The sequence below is a fragment of the Mobula hypostoma genome, chromosome 28 (genome assembly GCF_963921235.1).
Source record: "Mobula hypostoma chromosome 28, sMobHyp1.1, whole genome shotgun sequence".
Lineage (NCBI taxonomy): Eukaryota > Metazoa > Chordata > Chondrichthyes > Myliobatiformes > Myliobatidae > Mobula > Mobula hypostoma.
The window spans coordinates 8460367-8480358 of NC_086124.1; the positions used below are offsets into that span (position 1 = coordinate 8460367).

The window sequence follows — 19992 nt, forward strand, 5'->3', positions numbered from 1 at the left end:
TTCCAACTTACTTGGTAAGAGAACTTCCATTTTGTTTTCGATCCCGATCCACGATAATCTACGCACATATACTCCCGTATACTTTAAACCATGTCTAGATTACTTATAATACCTACTATAATGTAAATGCTATGTAAAATAGTTGCTATACTGCACTGTTTACGGAATAATGACAACATGCTCTAACAACAAGTGCTGGAAGAGCACTTCTGGGTTTTCTCGATTCACAGTTGGTTGAATTCGCACAAGCGGAACTCGCGGATAAGGAGGGCCGCCTGTACTACTGTGCTTCACACCCTGGTCTGGAGAAACATGTCATTTAGCAGAATACATGTAGTTAAATGACAATACACTTGACAGAAGTGCAAGGACGTGCATTTTCAATCACAAACAAGAGAAAATCTGCAGATGCTGCATTTAACAGAAAAGCAGTATTTGTTAAATGATTTTCAACGCATTAAAAATATTTATGTTCAATTTTCTTGCATTCAAGTCACTGAAAACGACAATGCAGTGATGGAGAACAAATAAACCAAAAGCAGCACAAAGTTTTGTTCTGACAATTTGCTGGTGGGACTCAGCTGATCAAGCAGTATCCATGCAGAGAAAGGAACTGCCGATATTTTAAGGTCAATAGTGTGCATCAAGACAGTGAAAAAGAGAAATTCCAGCATCTGCAGTCTCATGTTTACAGTTTGGATGTCTTTGCCAGTGAGGGACTGCATGAGATTGGTTCCAGGAATGGCACAGTTAGTAGACTGGGACACACACATTTTATAATATATTTTTATTATATTCTTGTTTATTATATATACACACATACTCACACAGTTGCATGCAAAAGTTTGGGCATCCCTGATCAAAATTTCTGTTACTGTGAATAGTTGAGTAGAAGATGAACTGATCTCCAAAAATCATAAAGTTAAAGATGAAACATTCTTTTCAACATTTTTGTTTTGTACAATTTTAGAGTGGAAAAAAAGGAAAGGAGCACCGTGCAAAAGATTGGGCACCCCAAGAGATTTAAGCTCTCAGATAACTTTTACCAAGGTCTCAGACCTTAATTAGCTTGTTAGAGCTCTGGCTTGTTCACAGTCATCGTTAGGAAAGGCCAGGTGATGCAAATTTTATAAAAATGCAAGCCTTATAAATACTCTGACTCCTCAAACCTTGTCCCAACAATCAGCAGCCATGGGCTCCTCTAAGCAGCTGCCTAGCACTCTGAAAATTAAAATAAATGATGCCCACAAAGCAGGAGAAGGCTATAAGATAGCAAAGCGTTTTCAGGTAGCCGTTTCCTCAGTTCGTAATGTAATTAAGAAATGGCAGTTAATAGGAATAGTGGAGGTCAAGTTGAGGTCTGGAAGACCAAGAAAACTTTCCAAGAGAACTGCTTGTAGGATTGCTAGAAAGGCAAATCAAAACCCCCGTTTGATTGCAAAAGACCTTCAGGAAGATTTAGCAGACTCTGGAGTGGTGGTGCACTGTTCTACTGTGCAGCAACACCTGCACAAATATGATCTTCATGGAAGAGTCATCAGAAGAAAACCTTTCCTGTGTCCTCACTACAAAATTCAGCACCAGGAGTTACAAAGGAACATCTAAACAAGCCTGTTGCATTTTGGAAACAAGTCCTGTGGACTGATGAAGTTAAAATAGATCTTCTTGGCCACAATGAGCAAAGGTATGTTTGGAGAAAAAAGGGTGCAGAATTTCATGAAAAGAACACCTCAACAACTGTTGAGAACGTCCTTAACAACTGTTAAGCACGGGGTTGGATCGATCATGCTTTGGGCTTGTGTTGCAGCCAGGGGCATGGGGAACATTTCACTGGTAGAGGGAAGAATGAATTCAATTAAATACCAGCAAATTCTGGAAGCAAACACCACACCATCTGTCAAAAAGCTGATGATGAAAAGAGGATGGTTTCCACAAAAGGATAATGATCCTAAACACACCTCAAAATCCACAATGGATTACCTCAAGAGGCGCAAGCTGAAGGTTTTGCCATGGCCTTCACAGTCCACCAACCAAAACATCATTGAAAATCGGTGGATAGACCTCAAAAGAGCAGTGCATGCAAGACGACCCAAGAATTTCACAGAACTAGAAGCCTTTTGCAAGGAAGAATGGGGGGGGGGGGGGAAATCCCCCAAACAAAAATTGAAAGACTCTTAGCTGGCTACAGAAAGCACTTACAAGCTGTGATACTTGCCAAAGGGGGTGTTACTAGGTACTGACCATGCAGGGTGCCCAAACCTTTGCTTCAGGCCCTTTTCCTTTTTTGTTATTTTGAAACTGTAAAAGATGGAAATAAAAAAGTATTCTTGCTTAAAATATGAAAGAAATGTGTCATCTTTAACTTTATGCCTTTTGGAAATCAGGTCATCTTTTACTCACTTAGCTATTCACAGTAACAGAAATTTTGACCGGGGGTGCCCAAACTTTTACATGCCACTGTACACATACCCACCCATATAAAAGAGAAAAATATCATTGAAATATACAAAATTCTTAAGGATTTGACAGCAGATCCAAGGACAGTGTTTCCTGAGTGAGGCAAAGACTAGAGTAATAGCTTGAGAATAGATAAGCCACTTAGCCCAGAGGTACAGACCAGTGGAAGGTGACAAGATGATAGTAGTGGTGAGCCTTAGAACTTCTAGCCCAACTTGGCTGAACTGTAATGCTCATTCACAACAGATCAATAGATTTCCAGGCACTTAGGGAGGAAAAAAATGGGGATGGCACTGAAAAACGATGTAGGGAGGCAACACCTCACCTGTGAGCCTATATGACTAGGCATATACCGTGGCCAGCACTCCCAGTATGGCCTCCCGTAGATCGGTCGACCCGATGCAGATTAGACCATTTATGCAGGAATCTATATCCAACTGCCAGAAAAGGCGGGATTTCCCAGTGGCCACCCATTTTAATTCCACTTCCCATTTCGATAAGTCAATCCATGGCCTCCTCTACTGTAGAGATGAGGCCAGAACAACACCTTATATTCTATCTGGGTATTCCTCCAACCTGATGGCATGAAAAGGTAATGCTCCCCTCTCTCCTTCACCATTCCCTCCCCTCTTCCCTCATCTCCTTGTCTGCCCATCACCTCCCTCTGGTGCTCCTCCCCCCTTTTCTCTCTTCCATGGCTTTCTGTCTTCTCCTATTAGACTCCCCCTTCTCCAGCCCCGTATCTCTTACACCAAGCAACTTCCCAGCTCTACACTTCATCCCTCCACCTCCTAGTTTCACCCATCACCTTGTGTTTCTCCCTCTCCTTCACCCACCTTTTAAATCTACTCATTTTTTTCTCCAGTACTGCCAAAGGGCCTCAGACGGAAGCGTCAACTATACTTTCACCCCCACCCCCCCCATAGATGTGCCTGGCTTGCTAAGTTCCTCCAGCATTTTGTGTGTTGCTTGAGTGTACAAGGACTGCGAATGAGCCATGATCCTTAACGGAAGAGTGGGCTCAAAGGGCTGTATTGTCTACTTCCATTTCTTCTCGTCTTTGGAATTTTATATACTAATGCGTAGTCAGAATACCCAATTGATTTTTTTTTTTTTTTTTTTTTTTTTGAGTTCCAAAGAAATCAAGGTATGCTGGACTCAGTTGGAGACATGGGGTTTAAGATGGAGAATCTGTCACAATCTGGCATCATGGTAAACTCCAATGGCCAATCTCTTCTCTTGTACCTACTGATATTTAGGATCAAGTGTCGTGTTACAGTGAAGCTGCTACGTGCACATGGATAAACAGGAAAATTAATGCTAGTTTTAGTGATCCCCCTACGTCCCTGAAAGGTTTGTCTTTTTTCCAGCCTCCAGAGTGATCTTCAGACTCCAGTGATCCAGCACAAACAAACTCTCATAAAGGAAAAAAAAATCCACAGGAGTAAAGCCTTAAGGAAAGCAAATAAGGTTTTAAACGAACTGGGTCGCAACTGCTACTTAACTACTATGATGTTGAAGAGCCAAAAAAAAGTTTGCCATTTACCATCAATTCCAAACTTTAAGATAAACTAACTTCAGTTTCTACATTAAACTTTTACTTTAAACTTTGACAATTTGCTGATTACAAACATCTCTAGGGAAAATGTACTTCCACCTGCCGAATAAATTTCCAACTTGATTGGCTGTTCACCATGCTTGAGGACATCACTGCTGGATGTCAGGAATAACCCAAAACTGGCATGAGGCCAATCAGGGGAAATAATCCTTACTAAAAGTTGCAAGACTTTTTTTTATATTACAAGGATGGTACCAAGATCTGCTACTTCACCGCTTATTGAAATAAATCCAGGTCGTTAACTTTTCCTATTCCTAGATGCTGGTCACATTTCTTAGGAAAGTTAAAAGCTACGCTGAAAGTGACATTTTAAAAAACTGCAGATGAGTTGCCCACAAGTGTTTGCTACAACTTCCTATCCCCAACATTAGGATGCCCAAGATAAAGAGTTAGGGGAAGTTGTTGCATTTAGCACAGCCTTCACCCCATCCAGATAAACCAATGTAAAAGTGGTCAAAAAAAAAATGGAAGTGGTCCTTCTCACCCATGCCAGCCAAGATGCCCATACCAGCTGCTAGTTCCATATCCATCCAAACCAGCGTTCTCGAACCTGCAGTCCACAGACTCCTTGCATAGCGGTATTGGTCCATTAAAACAAAGGTTAGGAACCCCTGCTCCAAACACTTTCCTATTCAAGTACTTACCCAAATACCTTAAATGTTATTATACTTGCCTTGCTCTCTCTGGTGTTTGCCTCAAAATACATTATCAATGAATACATATACAACCTTAGATTTTTCTCCTTACAGGCAGCCACAAAACCAAGAAACCCAATAGAACCCATTAAAAAGACCAGAGAGAAAAATAAAAATAAATCATCCAAATAATACAACCAAATACCATTCAGAACTGAAGTTTTACAAAAGACACAAAGCCAGGCATCGCTGCAGCCAGAGCAGGCCACTGCCTCAACTCAGTGCAGAGCTGAGTAAATATTGTAGAGCTTCATTGTCTTATTATCTTTTAAAAAGATACATTTGTCATAAATCTAGCACAAAGGCAGCTCTGTTCCAAAGAGGGATTCCAAAAATTCAGTTTTTCCATCCCTTCCCTCTTCGCAATGCAAGGTCAGGAAGAACTCGCTGTAAATAGTAACAGCGTCTTGTTCTCATGTATAAGAGGAACGCTTTGTGAACTGTGTATTGGAAGTTCCCTACCATCCCTGGTGGGAACGGAGGTGCACGCAATGAAGTTTAAAGGCATTTAATAAAGATCCATTCAGTGTTGGTACTGTGTTTTGTAAGACTTAGCAGAGAGATACCCAACATTAGAATTACAGCTTAACACATCACCAATGCTCAGAAAAAAAGGGGTTCTTTAAAGAAAATATTCATTTGTGCATTCCCTTAGCTGCAAAGTAATTAACAGATAAACACTGCGGGGAAAAGAGCAGATTAAGCATTCTACTTGCATGCATTTCAGTCTTAGCTCCAACACTGGATAACATTAAACCACAGAACTTGATCAACCATCTTACTTACACTGTCAGGAACTGATCAGGAATAATCTACGCCCCTTCTTTCAAATTATCATTTAATGCAGCAAGATCCAAAGGTCGAGCCTACTCACTTGCTTTTATTTCTACTAAGTAATTGGCAAAGCTTTAAGCAAAACATCTGTCAAACCTACAGAGCATTTGCTTAATCAACTCCGCTTATGAATATATTCTGCATTTTAAGTGCAAGCCTGCAACTTTATCATCTGATCCAATACGATTTAATTCTAATTCATTTTGAACACAACTCCAACAATCCAGAATCATTCAGAAATGCCAGGGGTCCAGAGTGCAACAGATCTTGGATGAAGGTCTGGAACATTGGTAGGTTTGTCAGAGCTACAATTTGCATTTTCTTTATACTCACTGGAGAGTTTGTTACACTACTGTGTAACATGAAAGCAAAATACAAGTCTATTTAGGTATTATGACAGTGACTTCCAATAGCCAGAAAGCCTAGTGATCTTGCATCGAAGTCCCAAGATGCCACATTACTTTTCCTTCCTTGCACTCAAGGTGAAGCTGCAAACTTCAGTTGGATTTTAGTTGCCAAAATCTAGTTTCAAATGAAACATTATACCGAAACAACAACGATTAAAAACAACCTAAATATGAATATGCATTTCCTAGAAGATCAAAAAGCTAAAAAACCTTCTGTATCTGTTCTTGGTGCAATCCAGTTCCCCTATACTCCTGCAGCCAGTTCACTTTCCTGTCAAAGCAGCTCCACATCCACCTGTATGAAGTGGTTAACCTGCTAGTCACCACCTTTTGGATTTGGAAGAAAACTTTAGCACCTAGAATAAACCCACCCAGTGGAAACCTGGATAACTGGGTGCCACGGTAATGTAACAGTTAGCACAACGCTTTTACAGCTTGGGGCTGTGTTCGGAGTTCAATCCCGTGCCCTCTAAGGAGTCCTCCCAATAGAATGTGTGAGTTTCCTCACATAGTCCAAAGAAGTTAATTAGTGTAAAATGTCCCATAATTAAGTTAAATTGGGGTGTGGCTTAAAGGGCCTATTCCGCACTGTTATCTCAATGAATAAACTGGTGCTCCTAGCTAGCAGCTCTATTTCACTTCAATAAACTTCCTAGCTTAAATGGTTTTAAATAGTTCCAAATAAATACAGAATGCTCTGGAAGTTTTAAATCTAACAGAAGGATCCTAGAGACACGGCTCAGACACTAGGAGGACTCTTGAACCGTAGCACGGAGAATGCCCTTCTAGCCTTTTGGACCACACCGTCCCAGCAAACACAGAACCCAATGAACTGTAACCTAATCATGGGGCAACTTACAATGACCAATTAACCTTTTCAGTACGCCTTTGGAAGGAAATTGGAGAAAACCCACATTCCACAGGGAGGATGTAACAGAACAGCGCCTGAACGCCCCAAGCTGCAATAGCTTTGTGCTAAGAGCAACTCCACCATGGTGCCTAAAAACAGCTTTTCTTTCTACAGATGCTGACTAACCAGCTGAGAGCTTGTATAATTTTATGTTTTATATCATGCCAAGCTAACGTTGGGCAAACAACCCTATTTTGAGGGATTTGTCAAAACAGCAATCTGCATTCATTTCAGTCAGTTTACCAATGTCAATCATGCTCTGCAGATAACTCCTGACATTCCATAAAGGCACAAGTCCGAACAGCGCAAAAGGATCAAATCATCTGTAGACAGGCAAGACAATTTTTAAAAGCATTACTAGGTATTATCAGAACTGCAAGCTTAACTTCATGCATTTTCTGAATGAATTACTGATTTGAAATCAGCCACCCAAGTGGTACTCCCTAGACTACATACTGCATCTCCCTGGTGACTATGAGAATCATTAATTTATCTACAAATCTGAGAACAACCACACAAATAAAAAGCAACACACACAAAATGCTGCACGCACTCAGCAAAACAAGCAGCATCTATGGAAATGAATAGACAGTTCACATTTCAGGCAGAGGTCCTCCTTCAGGACTGAAAAGGGGAAAGACGCCAGAATACAAAGTTGGTATGAGGGAAAGGATCCCCACCCTGGCCTCTCACGTGCATATCACTTCCCCTTAAGTCCCCTACTCCTTCCCTTTCTCCTGCAGTCCACTCTCCACTCCTACCAAATTCCTTCCTCTCCAGTCCTTTATCTTTCCCACCCACCTGGTGTCACCTATCACCTTCTAGCCATCATCCTCCTCCTCCCCTATCTTTTCATTCTAGCATCTTCCCCCTTCCTTCTCAGTCCTGAAGTTTGTTGGCCTGAATCAACTATTTATTCATTTCCATAGATGCCACTTGACCTGCTGAGCACATCCAGCATTTTGTGTTGCTTTTTATTTTTGTGTGGTTGTTCGCAGATTTGTAGATATATTAATGATTCTCATAGTCACCAGGGAGATGCAGTATGTAGTCTAGGGAGTAGCATTTGGGTGGCTGATTTCAAATCAGTAATTCATTCAGAAAATGCATGAAGTTAAGCTTGCAGTTTGGATAATACTTAGCACTTGTAGACTACCTCGTGTTTTTGAGTTGCACATAAAAACAAGCTGTTTCAAATTTATGTCAAGTTGTACAGCAAGATTTTAACTTAAAGCTGTGATTACAGTTTGGTACAAATTGGTTTACTAAGATGAAAAGGAGGAAATGCAATAGATTTTTTTTAAAGATACCCAATTATGCTGAATAGTATAATTGATTAAAATTTCTTTGTGTTCCTTCACTTACTTTCAAATCAACAACTTCATATCCATTTACCAGGTTTTCCCCCCACCCCGAACTCTGTTGTCCATAGGAAACAAGGCTTCAGAAGAAGCTCAGAGATTACAGAATCAGGTTTAATATCACCAGCATATGCCATGAAATTTGCTGTCATTGCACCAGCAGTTCAAAGCAATACTTAGAGAAAAGGCTGAATTAAAGTATATATTTTAAATATAAATTAAATTAGTGCAAAATACAAATAAAAAGTAGTGAGATAGTGTTTGTTCATGTGTTCAATGCCCATTCAGAAATCTGATAGCAGAGGGGAAAGCTGTTTCTGAATCATTCAGTGTGCACCTCAGGCTTCTGTACCTCCTTCCTGATAACAATGAAAAGGTACGTCCTCAGTGACCGGGGTCCTTAATGATGGACACTGCCTTTTTGAGGCATCACTCCTTTAAGACATCCTGGATGCTGTGGAGGCTAGTGCCCATGATGGAGCTGGCTGAGTTTACAACTCTGCAGCTTATTAACAGGAAATTTTAAGATGCCTGAAACAGTTTCATTCACACATACAACTCTAAAATGTTCTTTCAGGAAAATCAAAAATGTCAGTGCTACAGCAGGCAAGAGCTTAAAGTAATCAGATTTTACACTTAACCAGTACCGAACATTTGCCCTTAGTGGAAAAAAAATCACATGGCCAAATAAAACTATTAAAAATTCAGGATACCAGATCAATACCATTTAATACATTAATATTTTGAAACTGTCTGCTCTCTATTTATTAAGAACACTAGAATGCAAATTCCAGAATTCCTTGCATTTATGACTAATATTACTGAGGCCAGGGGTTGTTTACATCACAATCTTGTGTTACTTGATCAGTCAATGAGAAAAATAAACTATTACAATTTTTCTATGCCAGTTAACAGATGGTTTGGAAAAAGTTGCCGTTACACTATTTCACTGGGCCAGTTCTTGCTTTGCAATATTCCAGTGATCACCTATTATTGACAACTTTCAGTTCTGAAATCTGAAACCCCACAAAACATTTTGAAAAAAGACACCAATTCAGTATGCATGTAGCTGTGCTAGAATCCCAGCACGCCACAATGAACAGTGTTCTCAATGCTACACAGCTTCGAGTGAGCCACCACGACAGTGAACACAGGCTGCTTCAGGGCTTGACACAGTGCTGTGGCCAACTAGACAATCTTGGAAGGGCTTGGGAGGTGCACTCCGGTAGCCAAGCCTCACGTCTCAGTAGCATGTGAACTACACTGCCCAGTGCTAGCTGTAGCCAGAAAGCCATTTCACAATGCATGTGTGGCTCACTCGACACCAAGCTGGGCTGCGAGTTCACTTTAACTGTTTCAATGATGGAGACAGCAGAGGGCCCACATCAGGTTCCAGACACAGCAACGAAGAACACACACAGGCTTCCCAGCAGAGCAATGCACTTTCATATTTAAAGCTGTAACAACTCCTCTAGAGACAGTTCTATTGTCATGTTTATTCAGCAACCTGAATATGAATGTGTCGATGTAGAACCCTATAGAAACAGCTTACATTTGGTATTTATGGGTCAAATTTTAAAATAGAAAAAACTACTCAATTATATTTTGTACAATTTTAAAAACATGTCAATTTAATTACTCATCACAATTTATACTGTCTGCCTGCAGAAGTGCATGCTGCAGTTCACCTGATGTAAAAGGTAATCAAAATATTAACTGGAAATGAAAATTATTAATTTGGAAGCCCACTGCATCCCCAGAGGAAAAACGCCAAGTCTGTAATCTATATAGCTCAACTAGTCTACAATGGCCATGTTACAAAGGGCATCCAGAGTTTATACTCTTCTGCATATAAATGCAATATTTTAGAACATTTGAAATTAGGTTTATAAAGAATGCAGTACAAGCTTGGGAAACTAATGATTGTACAGCTTTACAACCACACATTTTCATTCATTGAATCATTTGGCAATTTTTGGAAGTGTTGTTTATCATGACAGGCTTGTTTTAATGGGAAGCAAATTGATTCAACATGGTCATACTGCTGCATCCAAAGAACATCCCAAAACAAACTTTTGTCCTCATGTAGACCACAATACAACTGAGCAACTCCAAAAGCACAGCTGAATTTTTCAGCTTTGGTTTCAAAAGGGAAAAAATTCCAGTAACCTTCAGATTAGCTTTTTGCCTTCAAGATAATTGCTGTCAAAACGTATTGTTATCAACAAATCTCTTTTGGGAGCAGAATTAGGACTGCATTAGTTCAATCTAATTTCTAAACTTACAGCAAGGTCAACATGCTGCATTCAGTTCTTGAGCAGATCAACATGTCCACAAAGGCAAGCCAAGATACACACAAGTACTATTTTTGTCGCATGTTAATTTGTTAAGTTATAACTGAAGCAAGCTTCCATGCATCTGATAAGGGTTAAGTGAGATACTTGAAATGTGTTCTTCCTTGCCATAGAATACTCAGTAGAATCAGCATGAGCAAGATATCTTAAATTAGTTTTCATGTATGTCATATGTACCAGTCTACTGGAAAATACTCACTTAATAGAGCAACCTCATTGGTCACTTTATAGCTTAATGAAACAATAAACTGAATTAAAGGATTTTAAAATTTCTACTCTAAATATCTGGTGTTTGGAGACTGGGTAACAATTTATATCATGTAACCTCCACACAAAAATAGAAATAGTAGCAGGCCACAGGGATTAAAACCTGTTCCACAATAAGATCATAGCTCATCAGATAGTGACCTCATCTCCACTTTCTTTCCTCAAACTTTACTCCCAATAAGCTATCACTGCCTTAAATATATTCAATGATTTGACCCACCCCACTCTGCATAAAATCTTCGAAATTCATCATTTCCACCTTATCCCAAAAAAATCTACGTTCTATGATTTCACCAGCCCCACCCCAGAGAGAAAAGATCATCCATCAAAAACTTACTCCATTAAGATTACTTCTCATTCTAAACATCTAGCATAAAACCTAGCTGCCAAAAAAAATCCCCCCCACAAATGAATAGACATTTTCATTCGAGTTGAGCAAATCCCTGCTTAAATGGACACCAATACTATGAGCAATGCAGCAGCACAACCTCGCAATATCCTCAATCATTTGCAGCAACCTGGTCTCTAATTTCATAGTCCTCCAAGAGGACCACAACTGCGCCGGGGTTTGGAGGTTTGCATGCCTCAATGACCTGGAGAGCTATGCTGATTGGAGTCAGGGCTTTACGCTTTGGCTTTTGGTAGGGTTATCCACGCCAAGCAAATCAAAGGGTAGATGCCAGACTAAGAGTGGTCCACCAATTCTCCAGGTTCAGGGTTTCAGCTCAGGGCTAACAACCCTGACTGGTCAAACAAAACTGTTATGGAAACAGCAATGAAGAATACTTCTACATCTGAGTGGGGAAGTATTCTTGAGTCTCTACCCGGGATTTGCAGGACTGACAGTAGTGAAAACTGAGGAAACTAATGACAATATGAAGTGCTGAACACGAGATGAAAAAGGGCCTTCACTGCTGCCCTAAAATGGCAGCAGCATAACAGTAATTAATTTCATGTCAATTCCTGTAGGAGAACCAACAGATTGCCCTCAGTAATATTCTTTAGTCTATCCACTTAAACTTTAAGTTTTCTATTCAGCCCAAAATGAACCTCACACATTAATGCACGCTTATGCTTTACACATCCCTTTGTAGATCCTATTTAGCCACCTGTATTTCTATCAGCAGCAAACTTGACCTCGTTATTAATAGATTACAAATAGCACTGGTCCTTGCAACAGCCAACCTTGACTCATTTACCCTGAACTTTGTTAGCCATTCCCTCTAAAAAAGCTATCAGTGACAATACCCTGGTAAGCTAACCTTTCAAATGGCTCAGGAAGTCTGAAAATACAAATGCGCTATTTACGTTTTCAAAGCATGCTGCAAGTTAATCCACAAAACTGTGCCTGTTCAGCTTGAGTTACTTGCAATCTGCAGAACGTCTTGCTACAATAAATACAAGCACCTTCTCCAGATAACACAAGTCTGATCAACTTGTCTACAATTTTCAGTTTCCTTGGTTAATCATTACATATGATTATCCAGTGCAGTAGAACCTTACCAGAATCTAGGGAATTCAAGCCAAGACACTTCTCTACAGCCACTTGTACTCATTGTCATTAGCTGCCTTCTCGTATGACATGGGCAATCATGGTCCACATGACCAAGATTGTTCTTGGCAATTTTTTTTCCCTACAGAAGTGGTTTGCCACTGCCTTCTTCTAGGCTGTGTCTTTACAAGATGGGTGACCCTAGCCATTATCAATACTCTTCGGGCAAAGAGCAGCCATCCCACCATTGGACACAAAGGATTGACAAGACAACTAGATAAGTTTAGCTCCTTGGCAAGGACCCAAACTCCAGTGCTTAGAGCTCTACCTTATAGGGGCTATATTGGCAGAGCAGAGCCAGCAATCTGAAAACCAGATACCGCGCAGGAGGTAAGAATAAAGGTCTGCATGACCCTAAGAAGAGCTGTTTGACTGAAACTGAACATTACAAAATGAGCAACATACATCAAAGTTGCTGGTGAACGCAGCAGGCCAAGCAGCATCTATAGGAAGAGGCGCAGTCGACGTTTCAGGCCGAGACCCTTCGTCAGGACTAACTGAAGGAAGAGTGAGTAAGGGATTTGAAAGCTGGAGGGGGAGGGGGAGATGCAAAAAGATAGGAGAAGACAGGAGGGGGAGGGATAGAGCCGAGAGCTGGACAGGTGATAGGCAAAAGGGGATATGAGAGGATCATGGGACAGGAGGTCCGGGAAGAAAGACAAGGGGGGGGTGACCCAGAGGATGGGCAAGAGGTATATTCAGAGGGACAGAGGGAGAAAAAGGAGAGTGAGAGAAAGAATGTGTGCATAAAAATGAGTAACAGATGGGGTATGAGGGGGAGGTGGGGCCTCAGCGGAAGTTAGAGAAGTCGATGTTCATGCCATCAGGTTCACCAGCAACTTTGATGTATGTTGCTTGAATTTCCAGCATCTGCAGAATTCCTGTTGTTTGCATTACAAAATGAGAGTGACTGGCCCTCCAGGGACTACGGCAAAACCCAGCCATCATGATTTTACCAGCAGGCAAAGAAGATGCAACGGTCCTGATATCCTCCAAGTAATACCACAGATTCTGGACGATCCCACCTACGGACTTCTACAGCAGGAACCCAAGGATTCGACTGTCAGGATGACACCCACTTTAGTGAAGAAATCCAGACTGCTAGCAGACATTTGGAAGACACTTCTGCATCAGGCGCTGGTACCACCAATAACTTACGGGTTCCCTAAGATACATAAGGAGGGGACCCCTGAGGCCTACTGTCAGTGGGATAGATTCTCTGACATATTATCTCACTATGTATTTAACAACCATGCTGTCTCCTTCTGTTGGGGGCTGAGAAGTTGACCGACTTCATTAAAACAATAACCATCATCCAGCTGAAACCAGAGGACATCACGGTCAGTTTCAACATGGTGCCCCTGTTCACAAGAGTTCCCATTAAAGGCAGCTTGGTCCTCCTGCAGTCAAGTTTTGATAAGGGTTCCAGTGACCTTTTTGAACACATCCTTACATCGATGCATTTCCTCTATGGGGGAACTACTATAAACCAAACAGATGGTGTGGACATGGGATCGCCCTTGTTGCTGATTTCTACAAAACTTTCAGGAGAGGGCTCCAAGTTCGTCGCTTTTGCGCCCCAAATGCTTCTTCAGATACGCCAATGACACCTTCCTAGTGTGGCCTTATGAACTCCAGGCACTCCAACAGTTCCACAACCATCTGATCAGTATACATCTAAACACTGAATTTACGATGGAGATGGAGAAGAATAGTTGCCTCCCATTCTTGGACATTCTAATATGATGCAAACCAGACAGTAGCCTCAGACATGGTGTCTATGGGAAACCCACTCACACGGACTTGTACCTCAACAATAGCAGCCACCATCATGCCTCCAAACATACAGCAGTGCTTTCTACTTTGATTAACCGTGCAAAAACTATTTCAGACCCAGAGAGTCTCCACGAGGAAAGACGATTACTTACAATGCTCCTACAGAATGGTTACAAGGTGAAGGAAATCAATCGGACCCTTAAAAGGGCTGACAGAAAAACCAGGAAACCTAACAAGAAGGATCCCAGAAGAAATACTGGATTAATACCATCCACAAACCCATAAGGAAGCTCAAGTCACAGCTTATGCGGGTCAAAGATGACCTGGGCCTCATATCAGCTGGCATTTCCAGGATTCCGTGAATATGGAGCAGTGTATATCGGCCAGACAGGATGCACAGAAACCCACATCAAGGACCAAGGTTTGCATTATCCAGAGAGATCGGTGGTAGCAGAGCACTGCATTCACAATGGCCATAGGACTGTCTTTAACTGCACAAAATTACTGTGCTACATCAATAGCTTTTGGGACCGCCTGGTAAAGGAAGCCATTGAAATAAAACTACAGGAAAAGAATTTTAAAAGAAGATAACTTGTAAACAAGGACGGAGAGCAGAAATCTGATTGAATGAGGACTAGCTATTCAGGAGGGACAGATGGACAACAGGGGTATAAATACCACTAGACTAGACTTTCCAAGCATAATCTCTGAAGATGGCCGAGTTCGTCATCGAAACACTGGTTACAATCAATACCTGTACCTGACTGGAAGCCTGAGAAGAGTTTACTTGCCATACATGCCGGGAAAGCACTGGATTCTTTTTATTCAAAGATTGTCTGCCTGCTGTCAGAGATAACCAGGACTTGCGATATGCATCAGCTACTCATACGACCATCCACCACTTGCTCCCATGATTTTATGTGATCCTGTTTGAGGGGGCAAAGCAGGTGCTACTCCTTGCTCAAGGGTGGCAGGCTAGCAGAGGGAAGGGACATCTTGTACTTACTTCCTTTGGGAAAGCCATCTCTACCGCCACCCCCCACTTTTTCTAAAACAATAAAATGCTTAAAGAGAGTGATTTGATTCCCCATATCCCTGGAGTTCACAATTTCACTGGAGATGCTTTTAGTTATCTTTAAAAAGAAATTTAAAATTCTTTTAGTCTTATTTCCATATTTCCCAAGAAATGTAACTAACATTTACCCAAGCTCTTCTTCCTTGTAACACCAAAGTATAGATACAAATCATTCTGCCAGTTCAAAAGGTAAATGAAGGACCCAAATCTTAACATGCTGGAAAAATTTAACCCAATCAAGTAGTTTCAATTTGAAGTTAAGCCCACAGAACAGCAAAGGACCTTTCATCACAAGATGTAGTGCCAACCTTTTAATCTACCCAAAGATCAATTTTCCTTTCCCTCCTGCATAGCCCTCCATTTTTCTTTCATCCATAAGCACATCTAGGATCTTAAATATCCTTAAATGTATCTGCCTCTACCACCACCCCGGTAGAACGTTCCCTGCTCCCATCAAAAACATACCTCTGACATCCTCCCTATACTTTTATTCCATCACTTTAAAATTAAGCGCCGTCAAATTAATCATTTCTGTAAATTACCTTATGCACCTTTATCACATCAGCTCCCATCCCCTTTCAATCGAAAGGAAAAAGCCCCAGCTCCCTCACCCTATGTTCATAAAAGGTGCTCTCAATCCAGGTAGCATCCTAGTCAATCTCCTCTGCGCACCCTCGAAAGCTTCCACACCCTTCCTATAATGAAGTGATTAATAGTTATTTGCCTGACACTTTTGGAAAACACTCAACTTTTAGAGTTTTGTCATCCAAGCCTTTAGAATGAAGCAGTCAAAGCTCAAATCCTGAGTAACTACATGGCACCTTGCCCAAGCAGCAACACTGCATGTGTAACTGTAGAAAACATTCAATATACAAAATTACTACTGAAACAGTATCTGTGTCAGAACACATGCATGATCACTCAAAATGAATAATGGAAGGTCGGCAACCTTGTCCGATTCAAACTTCGGGAAAGTGGTACATAAGTGATTGCCATTCTGCAGACCATTGCTGAGATTCAATCACTTTTAAAATCACAGGTCAGACTTTGACTCTCTGGCATGAAGTGAGGGTGATTGTATGATGCATACAAGTCAAAGGAGAGTTGGTTCCCAATTGAATTATCAGCAGAAAGAGCTGGAAGAGACCATTTGGTCTGTCTCATACAATAATTATCTCTTGTGAAGTTTGTATCTCAGTTATTACATGCCTGTGATCCTCCTGTAAGTTTATCCAGTGAATCTGTGCACACATCTACGCCAAGTAACAAACAAGGTGGACTTTAGTTTCTACCATTAAATAAGATCGGGACAGCATAGTAGTACAGTGGTTTACAGTTCAATTCCCACCGCTGCCTGTATGGAGTTTGTACATTCTCCCTGTGACTGGGCGCATTTCCTCCAATCACTCCAGTTTCCCACACTTTTCAAAGGCGTACCGATTGGTAGGTCAATTAATCGTTGCAAATTGGACTGTGATTGAGATAAAGGCAGTGCGGCTCGAAGGGCCACAAGGACCCAAACTGCATTATATCTCAGTAAGATATTGGCAATTTATGCAAATACCCATGATAAACACGTGATTCTCCAATAACCTGCATATTTGCAGAGTAACTTGCTTAACCCATAATAATTCTCTTATCCTTCTGCCTTCTCTAAAATATCAATTTGATTACATTGAATCTCAACCTCATTTTCCAGGCTAACAATACATTCCGCGACAAACACTACAGCAATATCAAGGAACAGCAATCATATCATGTTTTTCCATAACATTCAAAAAAATGACTACAGTACTGTGCAAAGTCCAGAGCTCCTTAGCTGTAACATACACCCAAGACCTTTGCATAGTACTGTAGGCCAAAGGGTTTGTTTCTGTGCTGTGTGACTCTATCCCAATCACCAAGACTACCACCATCTCAAGAATGAAAGCTGCAGTACTTCCTTGTAGTCAGTGGGCTTCAGTGGAGTGGGTAAAGGCACCAGTGGTCATCTTTATGTTTAAATCTTTCCAGAGTCCTTGCAACCTGGGTGATGTGGGCCCTTAATCCATTGCTAAGGACCCCCATCAGTCAGGACATGCCCTCTTCTTATTGCTACCATCAGGGAGGAGGTACAGAAGCCTGAAGACACACACTCAACAATTCAGGAACAGCTTCTTCCCCTCTGCCATCCGATTTCTGAATACACATTGAACCCATGAACACTAACTCATTACTTTTTTTAAATTTTAATTTTTACTTATTTCATTTAACTATTTTATACATACTTACTGTAATTCACATTTTTCTATGTATTGCATCATACTGCTGCTACAAAGTAAACAAATTTCACAACACATGCCAGTGATATTAAACCTGATTCTGATACACAAAGCCATTTCATCGGCGCACACAAGGAACAAGTTAAAATGCATCTTTCTTCAAATTCCATGAGATCAGATTTTATTCTGCATCTCAGACTTCTGGGTAGCAATTCATTGATTCTGCAAGGTCGTAATGCAGGGGCAACTTGTACTGCATCAGTTGTCAGGGTGATTGTATTTCAGAGACATTAAGTGGGCGCTGGCTGCGTCTACTCAAGTGGATAAAAAAAAACCTATGGCACTATTTCAAGACCAGAGCTCTTCTGTCAATTATCATTCAAGTAGCATCACATTAATACATAATTGATTAATTCACAATTGAATAAATGTCATTTCAATATTAAATTCAATGCATAACTAATCCTTAAGAATTTACTTTTTAGAAACACTCACAGCCCTAACATTTTAAAAGTGTTATTTCAATGAAACAATTTTCTCTGGTCTTCAGATGTAAACATCCTCTAACTTTGACAACTATTATCTTAATGAATCTGTCCTACACCTTTTAGACTACTAGCTGAATATCAAATCCCCTAGTCTTCACCTATTTTCCAGTTTTTTCCCTTTAGAAATACAGCACGATACAGGCTTTTCCAGCCCAATAAGCCTACTCAGTCCAATTACACCCCAGTGACCAATTAACATACTAACCAAAAAGTTATTGACATGTGGGAGAACATTGGAGCGCCATGGGGAAACCTATGTGGTCACAGGGAGAATGTACAATCACGGACAGTGGCGGGAACGGAACCCAGGTCACTTGTGCTGTAAAATTACGCTAACCGCTACGGCACTGTGCTACCCCAGAAGTTTGTTATTAACCCCTCTAAGGTTCCTGGTGATGCTTTTCTTCTGGGTCCATTAATGCTTCATGAAGTTTCCCTCAATATACAAATCCACTTCTGACCCAGTCACCCCGATACTATCCTTGTAATGCAAATTGCTCAAACTCATCTTCTTCCAACATAGCCAGTCCTAAAGAAGGGTCTTAGCCCAAAACATCAACTGTTTCATTTCTGTAGATGCTGCCTGACTTCAGTTCCTCCAGCCTTTGTGTTGCTATAGACTTCAAAATCATATCCTTTTAAAATGTGGCAATTAAAAGTAGACAAGAGTAACTTATTTATTTTTCTACTTGAGATTGAAATCAGGTAGCACTATTGAAAACCTAAGTTTCTATTATCAATTTCACAAAAAAACATTTTTACTTACATCTGGATATTCTTTCACAGGCACAAATAGTTTCTCTTGTAACTGCATAATAGGTCCTATGGGTTCTGGTAGGTCCATTGGCAGCTTGTCAACAAGGCCATTCATCGTATCTGTATACATGTCCTTTCGCACTCTGCTTATTTCTGCACAAACAAAACAAAAATAAAATTCAGCTACAGGAGAACTTAGCTTTAATGCAACTGTTCATAGACAATAACTATCAGCCATTTAAAACAAATTTTAACTTCACAATACACCATGGTCTACTTATTCTTAGAAACAGTCTGTTCTGAAATATTATGTTCTTGCGGCTCCCAATCCTTTTCTATCATTGCGTCTCTGGAAGTAAACGGGGTGGGGGAGGGTTCCGAGGGGGGAACGAAAGCAGTAGAATCCTGAAAAGGGGGCAAAAATGGTCGACATCTTATACTCTATTTGAGAAAAAACTTCTTCACTCAGAGAGCCACGAGTGCGGAACGAGTTGACAGCACAAGTGGTGCATATGAGTTCGATTTTAATGTTTAGGGGACATTTGGGTAGGTACATGGATAGTAGGGGTATGGAGGGCTATGGTCCTGGTGCAGATCGATGGGAGTAGGCAGTTTAACATAGTTCAGTACTGACCAGATGGGCTGAAGGGCTTGCTTCAATGCTGTACTTCTCTATGGCTATAAGTATCAAAGTGAAACAAATTTTTAGTTGGGATTGGATACCCATGACAAAGGTCAATGGAACACTGTCAAATGCACTAGGCAAAATTTTAAAAAATCAACCCACTCTAAAAGTGCCACTAATGTTCGATAATTGAAATCTGCCTTGAGTCATTAAAGAATCGTGCAAATCCTTGTACTTTGTTCATTTTGTCACCAGACATTCAATAGTTCTGGTAAACTTAAATTCTGCCTGCTTTTCAGGGTACCTAAACCAGTGGGTTTAGATATCAAAACTCCTTTAGGAGATCACTAAAGTTCAAATGACCAATCATCAAGCCAAAACATTACCCTTTGTCCCTCTCCACAAATTCTGCCTGCCTTTATTCCAGATCTTCAACATTAGTTTCAATTTGCAGCACAAACAGCTATCTATAGAAAAGCAGTGCTGGAACCAAATC

General features: G+C 40.7%; 1 protein-coding gene across 5 annotated transcripts in view; it reads right to left on the reverse strand.

Annotated features, from left to right (window-relative positions):
• The window catches only part of qkia (QKI, KH domain containing, RNA binding a), a 132210-nt gene that overhangs the window by 81021 nt on the left and 31197 nt on the right, over positions 1–19992 (reverse strand). For all 5 annotated transcript variants that reach the window (XR_010016312.1, XM_063035131.1, XM_063035132.1 and 2 more), the window contains exon 2: positions 18882–19024. Coding sequence is in view for 4 of the 5 variants with exons in the window: in XM_063035131.1 (XP_062891201.1) it covers positions 18882–19024 (143 nt within the window). In the remaining variant the exon portion in view is untranslated. The remainder of the gene's footprint in view (positions 1–18881; positions 19025–19992) is intronic.